The 9,744-nt window shown below is 37.1% G+C and overlaps 1 protein-coding gene across 1 annotated transcript in view; it reads left to right on the top strand.

Annotated features, from left to right (window-relative positions):
- Positions 1-442: 442 nt before the first annotated feature.
- The window catches only part of LOC136843640 (uncharacterized), a 9,638-nt gene continuing 336 nt past the window's right edge, over positions 443-9,744 (top strand). Inside the window, exons 1-3 of the mRNA XM_067112181.1 lie at positions 443-1,656; positions 2,049-2,139; positions 7,793-9,744. The exon at positions 7,793-9,744 is cut by the window's right edge and continues 336 nt beyond it. Coding sequence (XP_066968282.1) covers positions 2,129-2,139; positions 7,793-9,320 — 1,539 coding nt within the window. The 5' untranslated portion in view covers positions 443-1,656; positions 2,049-2,128 and the 3' untranslated portion in view covers positions 9,321-9,744. The remainder of the gene's footprint in view (positions 1,657-2,048; positions 2,140-7,792) is intronic.

Here is a 9,744-nt window from a genome sequence, read left to right as displayed (position 1 = left end):
CAAGAAAAAGAGGCCAGTATTTCAATCATCAGTCCTTCACATAAAAGGAAATTACCGGTGCTATATATACGACACAACAGTGTTTTGAGCCAGTTTATTAAATGCGTATATGTTATGCAGTGAATAAGTGAATATGAGATTCACTGATCGGGATTATGAAAAGAGAGAAAGAGAGAGAGAGAGAGACGATGTTGATAGTTTAAAATGATGAGTCATGGGACCAAGTAAATTGAAGACTAACCATAACAAACCTCCAAGATGTGGGAAAGGAAGGAGGAGTTAGAGGATAGGTTATGAAGTGAAAAGGTCAGCAAAATTGACCTGATTTGTCCTTGCCAAAAGTGGGAGTTAAGATTGAACCATTAAGAGTAAAGTAGACGTCCTCAAGGAGGCAGAGTTTTATTCAACATAGGTCCAGAGTTCATTCTGATCAATTTTTAGCGAGAGTTACTTGAAAAACCAAATTGGGTAGGATTGTGTCACTCGCTCCTCTCTTAACATCAAGAAATTTCTAAGTCCAGTGTGGCTGGCCGTGTGAAATAGTTTTGTGTAATAAAACTTATGAAAAACCGTGCCCGGTGAATACTTACCCCCTCCTGAAATTTAGAAAATATTAATAGACAATTTCAACCTAACTTACCGAGTCCCCTGCGTTACTATCAAGTGAAAGTCTACAGACACGGTCATTCATATGTGGTGCAACGCAATACAAAGAAAAACTAAACCGCATAACATATAATTTGGTGGCAGTTTCGGAGGATTTCGCCCAGCGCACATTTGAAAAACATTAAAGTTCACGGCCCTAGAGAAATTTACAGAGAGTGAGCAGTGACGGCGCTGAAACTAACTCTCAATTTAACAGCGCAAATAATCTCAAGACGGTCTTCAGCACTAGAAACACCAATACAACATCAACACTGTAGCAGAAGGGAAACGAAGCAGAACGAAATATTCCAAGAAGCAGTGAATCTTTTTGCGTCGATCGGAATGAAAAATTGACAGCGGTAAATCTCTGCCTAGTTTGAAACTTCCGAACATTCGCATAAGATCAACCAGAAATTCAGTTTAATAATTGTATATGAACATAATAAGAACAATAGTAATAATCACGGCATAGAACAGCGGTGATTTTTATAAGAAAACGAAATTTACGAAAGAAAGAATCAGCAACTCGCCCTATACTACGCCGATCGCAGCAGCGGAGAAGACGAAAACAAACTGTGTTGGCGGACGTATGAAAGTCGCTAATATCTACGTCAGTTCAGTGAACTTTCTATCGTGTACGGACTTAATTACACGAAATTCCCAAAATTTTTGGTCGCTAAAAGGGAGACTTAGCGAAAAGTAGCGGTAGCAGAGCAGTGACGACGACGGCGACGAATGAGAGCGGAAGACGGCGACGAAAGAGAGTGAAGAATTCGGAACGGCGATAAAGTTTAGAAGTCAACGCGTTGATAACCGCCTCTCGAAAGGGAAGTGACGCCTTCAATCAACAATTTGGAAGGGATTCCAAAATTTTTCTTCGCCAAATTCAGCAAGTACGGACTGGAAGTCGGCCGAGCTGTGCCGAATTATCGCTGGATGCTAACGACAAATTGCGCTCAAGTGCAATCAGCGCGATCTTCAAGTGCAAGGCGACACGAAGCTAATTGAATAGTAAACATTCATTCCTAGTATCGGGGAATTATCAAGAGAATTTTTTTTCTCTGTGAATAAAATTTTTTTTTGTGTGAGTGAAATTTTTATATAATTATTTTTCCCTGCAGTGCGCAAATAATTTTTTTAAACATAAATGATTTAAGTAAATTATTTTTCTTTTGAATAATATTCTGAAGAATTTTTCCTTATTGTTGTAATGAAGGAAATAATTTTTTTCTCATATTTAGTAATTTTTTTACGAAATAGAAATTTTCGTTCACCTGGTGATAGAGACAATTCTGTTTAAATAATTCTATCATAATAAATTTTATTGTTAAACACTTGGCGCAGCATTTTGCAGTGGAACCCAAACAATTGTATACATAAATACTAATATCAGACTTTTTCAGATTGAGAGAGTCCTATGAAGGAATGAGTTAGGAAAAATTTGAATTTTTTTGTATAGAGGGATACAGTCAACTCAGCAAACATGCAATTGAAGTAAGTACCTGATTCTCAAATTAATTTTTTTTTCAATTTTTCATTCTTGGAATCATTGAATATTTTATGAATTAATATGAATAACACTTTGGACGAAGTTATCGCCCGACTGCAACAGACAAGAAGCGAAGACCAGACTCCATATAACCTAAGACCTGTACCTGAACGACTTTCTAGACAAGTTGATCCTAGTAATACTAGACCCAGACGTTCTCGTAGTCAAGGTCCCCCACTTAGTTTACCGAGTGCGCCTAACCCTTCAGTTGTAACCACTAACCCAATAACTTCCATTGTACCTAGAAATCCCAACATGGCGCAAGCCGCCGTAATAACCCAAGCCACTAGATTTTGTGGAACGGTAGACCCAAGTAATGTAGATAAAAGTAGATTAGAAGAATATGGTGTAAATCGATGGATAGCAGACACAGAAAGCAGAATTTCAGCTGCTGGTATCACAGATGAGAGAAAGAAAATAGATGAAGCACTCTTGTATGTTAGTATGGAACATGGTGATGCACATACAGTTCTTCATTCAGTACTTTTAGGAATATTACTCTGTTTAACGAATTCAAGAAACAGTGCTTACAGTTTTGGCAACCAGAAGCACAGAAAGATCCATGGTACAACATAGGAACTTTCCATCATCAGAAATATGAGGGTAATCACTTAGTTTTAGCCACTAGAGTAGAAGAAGCTATAGATAGAGTGACGACAGATATGAAAGCTGTAGGAATTGTTGTTGGAAGGAAGGATGAATTTGATGATGATGAAACAGATTTAGCTAGTATATCCAAGGTACTTAGATATATGTCCTTAGGACCAATCTACGATGCTTTGGGTAAGGAAGAAAGAGTAGCCTTAAAGAAGTACTGTGATAGGAAGCCAAATGATGGAATTGTACAAACTTTGATGTACATAGAAAGGAAAGTAAAACAGAATTCATCAAGTAGTAGTGCAGATTTTACGGGAACCGTAGCTAGTGGAAACCCAAGAAATAATAGCAATCAGTCCAATAGAAACCAATCAGGGCAAGCTAGGTCTAGGTATCAGGGAAATAGAAATTCGTTTGATAGAAATGGTGGGAACAACAATAGGAGATTTAATCAATCAAATAGAAACAATCAAGGTAGGCCGCCAAATAGAGGTAACAATGGGAATACCACTGGAACTAATGGAAATAACAGGACTCCTGGACAGAGGGGAGCTAGTCAAGGCCAAAATTCAGGGAATAATAGGCCACAGTTCAATAGGCAGAGACAAAGTTGTGGAAATTGTGGTTATAACAACCATACAACCCAGAATTGTAGAAGAAACAAATGGTGTTCGAATTGCAATAAGACAGGACATTTGATCCAAAACTGTTGGTACAACAAACAGGGAAATTCTCAGGGGTCTCAAAATAACCAAAGTACTCAGCCTAATAATCAGAATACCTCCCCCAGTAACCCAAATCAAGGGGATTCTCAGTGACAATCACAGAGGGTGCAGCAGAAAGGTCCATCCTTACAGAAAGAAATAGTGACAGTGAATAAGGATGTGTCCCCAACAGACATTACTCGAAGTAATGAAATAGTGTTTTCTGTAAAGAAATTTTAATACGTGTCAGGAAGAGTTGCCTATCATACAAGTACACTTAGAAGGTGTACTGAGTTCCATATTGTTGGATACAGGCAGTACTGTAAGTATCATAGATAAAGGCACTTTAACAAAACATATAGGTTGTGAGCTTTCCCAAATGAGAGAATCCTATAGGACCATAAAGGGGATCGCTGGAAAGCAAATAAGGGCTATAGGCAATGTCAATTTAGAGATAGAAATTCTAAATAAGAAATACAGGGAAGAGTTTGTGGTGTTGGAAGAGAAATATTTTCCAGCTCAAGCTCTATTTTCCTTCCAGGCTATGAAAAGATGTGGAATTACACTAGATTGTAGCAATGGAAGAGTAACTATCAAGGAAATTGATAGAGGAAATGTTTGCTCTCTTGAAGAAGAGGAACAGTTTCAGATAAACTTGATCACTTTACCTGAGACAGCCTCATCTGAAGAAGTAGACATCCAACAGATAGAAATAGAAGTTAATGCTAACCCGGGTAGGACAGTGAGTAGAAATTCAATGATAGAAGAAATAGGAGAAGATAGACAAACTACTTTTAAAAGCCTAGAAGCCACTCAGGAGGAATTCTCAGATAGCAGGTATGAACCTGATAACTCAAGTGCACGACAAGTAGATACCTCCGAAGAACTTAGTTCTTTTCCCAACCTGACGATCCTGACACGCTAATAGATTGTAGTCACTTAATAATAAGAGAAGATACGGAAGAGAAGTATCTCAATGAGGTGTTGCTGTTAGGCAACCTAAAAATGACAGAGATAGGTTCTGTGATACCACAAGATGAAAGTTCAGATGATACTGATGTCTGTTACACTGCCGATGCACAGAATGCAGAAGAGATCTGCTTAGTTAGTACTGCCGATGATAATCTTGTAAAACTCAAATTAAACAATAGCGTTATACTGCATCCACAAGGTCTGACAAAGGTTTGTCTTAGAATTGTAACAGATAAAAACCTAGGTGATACAGATGTGTTATTAGTTAATGAAGACTTACCAGACTTTGTGAAAATGGACAATTTCTAGTAAGACTTAATGGTGGAAATTGTACGACTTATGTGTATAATTATTCTGACAAGAGACTAGAATTGCATGCCGGCATAGAATTCTGTAAGGAATTGTGATTACTAACCCTTTACTAACCCTAAGTGAAAAAGCATTTGTCTCTGTAGCTGACACAAGAGTTAAATTAGAAGGGGAAGTAAATAATACAGATTTTCCTCATTGTAGGGACAGGTTAATACAGATATTAGAGAAATATAGGAGTGTTGTAGCAGTAACAGGAGATAAGTTAGGAAGGACAGATGTCCTGCAGCACAAAATAGTCATAGAAGATGGTGCTAGACCTTTTTATATACCTAACTACAAACTTCCAATAAGTCAAAGACCCATTGTAGACGAGATGGTTGAAGAGATGAAGGAAGATGGAGTTGTAATACCTTCTAAGTCACCTTATAATTCACCTTTACTGCTAGTTCCAAAGAAAGACGGTACATGGAGGATGGTAATTGATTACCGTAAATTGAATTCCCACACCATCCCTGATCGAATGCCAATGCCAGTCATTAATGACATGTTAGCTCAATTAGGAGGTGCCAAGGTTTTTTCTAGCCTCGATTTACTGAGTGGATATTGGCAAGTTCCTCTCGATGAAGAATCCAAGCATCTCACGGCATTCAGTACTCACAAGAACATTTGCAATTTGAGGTAATGCCGTTTGGTCTTACTTCAGCTCCTTTAACGTTTGTACGTTTAATGCTGCAAATCTTGGGAGATGTTGAAGACGTATCGGTTTATCTTGATGATGTAATAATTGCTAGTAAGGATTAGAGAGTCATTTCAAGACAATAGAATTAGTATTAGATAGGCTCAGAAAGGCCGGTTTAAAGGTAAAAATTAAGAAAAGTTTCTGAAGAAATCTCTAGAATATCTAGGACATGTTATCAGTGAACATGGTTTGAAAATGCAAGAAGGAAAGATTAAGGCTATTGTGGACTATCCAGCCCCAAGAAATTTGAAGGCACTAAGAAGATTCCTAGGTATGGTAGGATATTATCGACCTTTCATAAGGGATTTGCTACCATAGCAAAACCATTAACTGAGTTAACTAGGAAAGATGCTAGCTATGAGTGGAAAGATGAACAGGAAGCAGCGTTCAAAACACTAAAGGATATGTTGATAACAGATCCTATCCTAGTTTATCCAGACTTCGAGAAGGAATTCTACTTAGCCTGTGATGCTTCAAGTACAGGACTAGGTGCCGTCTTGATGCAAAAGGATAAAACAAGGATGAGGACTGTATACTATGCCAGTAGAGTTTTGAATGCAGCTGAAAGAAATTACAGTACAACAGAAAGGGAATGTTTGGCATTAGTCTGGGGATTACAGAAATTTAGACACATTTTGCTAGGACATAAAATTAATGTTCTTACAGATCATAAACCCATTTGTGATCTTTTCAAGAAAAGGGCTTTTACCAATAATATGAAGTTCAATAGATGGTTCGTTAGCGTATTAGAATTTGCCCCAGAATTTAGATACATACCTGGTAAATATAACACATTAGCTGACGCCTTATCTAGATCACAAGAAGAGAACGAGAAACAAATTACCACTCATAATTTCGCCTTCAGTTGTCAAATCACAGACTTAGATTTAGACAAAGTTCGTCAAGAACAACAAAAGGATTCTAGAATAAAGGAAGTAATTGGTAACCTCTTGCAAGGTGAGAAAAATTCAGAGTTTCAATTGATAGATGGGTTATTGTACAAGACTTCAGACGAACCAAATGCTTGTTCACGTTTGTACATTCCTAATACACTAATACAAGACGTTTTAGAACTAACCCATTCATACAAGTTATCAGGACATCCTGGAATTAAGAAAACATGTAGAACAATCACTAGAAACTATTTTTGGCCTCGATGTAGTGAAGATGCTACTCGATTTGTTCAGAATTGTACCCTATGTAATATACATAAGGGGAATGTCAACGTCAAGGCTCCTCTGGAAATGTATCCTTCAGAATTAAATCCTTTTCAAGTAGTCACAATGGATTTCTTAGGTCCATTCCCGAACACCATCAGAGGAAATAAACAGATTTTAGTTTTCATTGACTATTTGACCAGATACGTAGAAATTGTTCCAACTAGAAACAGAGAAGCATCAACGGTGGCAGAAGCCTTTAAGTCTAGAATTATAACCAGACATTCATGTCCTCAAGTTTTGCTCTCAGACAATGCTGCTGAATTTACTAGTGACATTCTAACGAATTTGTGTGACTTTTATGAAATACAGAAATGTCAAATAACAGCATATAAGCCAAGCTCAAATGGAGCAGTAGAAAGAACAAATCGCAAGATAAAGGATGTTCTGAAAACATTGGTAACCCCTAGCACTGAAGACTGGGACTTGACTCTCGAAGACATACAATTTACTCTAAACAACACAGTAAATGAATCAATAGGAGAAACTCCTCATTTCCTATTGTATGGCTACCAAAAGAGAATGCCAAATTCACTTTTGGATGATGCCGCACCACCCAGACGTACGTACAACTACGAGGACTATATTGCTTGGAAGACAAGACGTACGTACGAGACCGTTAAAGTCACCAGGGCTAGATTAAAGGAGTTACATAAAAATCTAGTAAGTATTACAATAACAGATCCACCATACCCTCGTTAAAGGTAGGACAACAAGTTTATGTACTCAATCATGTTCTTGAAGGACCTAATATTAAAGGATCACCAAAATTTCGAGGTCCATATAGAGTTTTAGAAATTTTGAAGTTGAATAAATTCAAGTTAATGCATGAAATTACCTTGAAAGAATCCATTGTACATTGGAACCACATTAAAGTAGTTCATTCAGAACCTTGGTCGTCTACCCAGTTAAAGGATTTGTCCAATAAAGATAAGATAGATAATAAAATAGAATCTTCAATGACCCCAAGGTATAATTTGAGAAGAAGGTAATGGCAAGTGCAATGGTAAACAAACGTAGTTGATAAGATTTTTACTGCTTGATAACATTATTTCAGCAAATGGATTGTATGGTGGTTGGCAGTGAGTCAAATTGTGAACTCACTCGTACAACTAAGGAAGGGAGCCATCATCAAGGAGCATGGCAAGGTTAAGATGATACAGGACCTAGCCATTGTTAAGATCCAGACGGACTCCATTATCGATCAGAGAGAGCAGTTAGTCCAGCTGAGCAATCAGATACAGGCAGGATTACAAAGTGTCCAAGATAGAAATTTGTACGACATGCTCTCCAAGTTGCAGAGGGACATCGATAGTGTTATGCCAAGGAAAGTAGTAAAGCGATCACTCATACCCTTTATAGGCGTCGCTTTACACAATCTCTTTGGAGTGGCGACCGATGGTAATGTTGAAAGGCTAAAGGAAAGAGTGGCACAACTTGAAAATTGGGCTTCTGAGCAGGGCACTGTCTATAATAAAGTAATAGGAAATGTCAATCAAAATCAGAAAATGATCACAGTGCTGAAAGAATTTGTGAACAGTGCACTCCATAATGTTTCATCAGAAATTGCTAGAATCCATCAAACAGAAATGATGGAGCAACTGCTCATAGAAACAAGTAATTTCCTTCTGGAATACAAGGAATTACTCAATGCAATCATGATGGCAGGTAAAAACCTGCTGTCGCCTTTTCTGATAACCCCTAGTGAAATTGAAGCCATTATTCAGAAATGTGTTGTGAACAATCACTTGAAGCCACTAGTAGAAAATATAGTGGACTATTATGGCCTTATCACAGTGAAAGTGGTAGCCAATCAAATCATACTAGTGATCCCTTTCAACAATCCAGACGTCAACTCATTGATGTCAGTCTATCCATTCCCAATGGTAGTAGATAATAAGTCCATTGTACTAGAAGGAACAGTTCGACACTTTGCCTTGCAGCATGATTCTTTCCTAGTGACTGAAATTCCTGAACATAAATTCAGGGAATGTGTCATGCTTAATGATGGTGTATATGTTTGTAACATTGTGAATTTCTATGAACCATTGAGTGCTCTTCATTGCCTAGATGATCTTGTAAACAACAAGAATGGTAAGAACCATTGTAAATATATACCGTTTACAGAAACTTTCAAGGCTCAAATCATTGATGATGAAATTTTTGTGTTCTCAGCAAACAGATTGAATGCTAAGATTGACTGTAAGTCAAACAAAACAGAAGTAGTTTTCATTAACGTACACTCATTTTCATCTGCTTGTGAATTGGTCATTTTACATAATTTGTATTACAAACCAACAGTTTTCACGACGTACAGTTTGAATTTCAGTAAAAGTGTACATCAGTTTGCAGTTATTAACGAATTTCAACTTTCAGAACTGGAATTGGAGACATTCACAAAGCTAGAAGAGGTTCATACTTTCTTTCATACATATAAGACCGAGATTTCTCCTATTATGTCATTCATAAATGTCATTCTTTTGGTACTGTTTGCTTTCATTTCTTTTATGATTGTCAGGAAATTGATACTGAATAAGCTTACCATAATCAAGGACATGATGGACAGAATCCTTCCTAGAGAGTGATAGCGTTTACCATTGACTTGCACTTGAACATTTGATGATTGATTTTTTTATTTTTCAATTTATGATTGATAACCAGAGAGTGTTAGGCATTTGATATATTTACTTTGCCATAATTTTCTGCATTTAGTTTGAGTATTTGATATATATTTCATGCTTATATTGTTTGTGTTAGCACTATGATGCATTATAATATTTCTTGCATTTATTGCTTGTTAATAGAAATCATTGACATTGAAGTAATTGACTATAGTCAAGTTGAGTTGGTTATCTACTTGCATTGTAGTCAATGCAGGTAGGTGACCGAGTGATGTTATGCAGTGAATAAGTATGAGATTCACTGATCGGGATTATGAAAGAGAGAGAGAGAGACACACGATGTTGATAGTTTAAAATGATGAGTCATGGGACCAAGTAAATTGAAGAC

The sequence above is a fragment of the Macrobrachium rosenbergii genome, chromosome 12 (genome assembly GCF_040412425.1).
Source record: "Macrobrachium rosenbergii isolate ZJJX-2024 chromosome 12, ASM4041242v1, whole genome shotgun sequence".
Taxonomy (NCBI): domain Eukaryota; kingdom Metazoa; phylum Arthropoda; class Malacostraca; order Decapoda; family Palaemonidae; genus Macrobrachium; species Macrobrachium rosenbergii.
The sequence above is the reverse complement of the archived record's forward strand: the minus strand, read 5'-3'. Positions and strand labels throughout refer to the sequence as shown.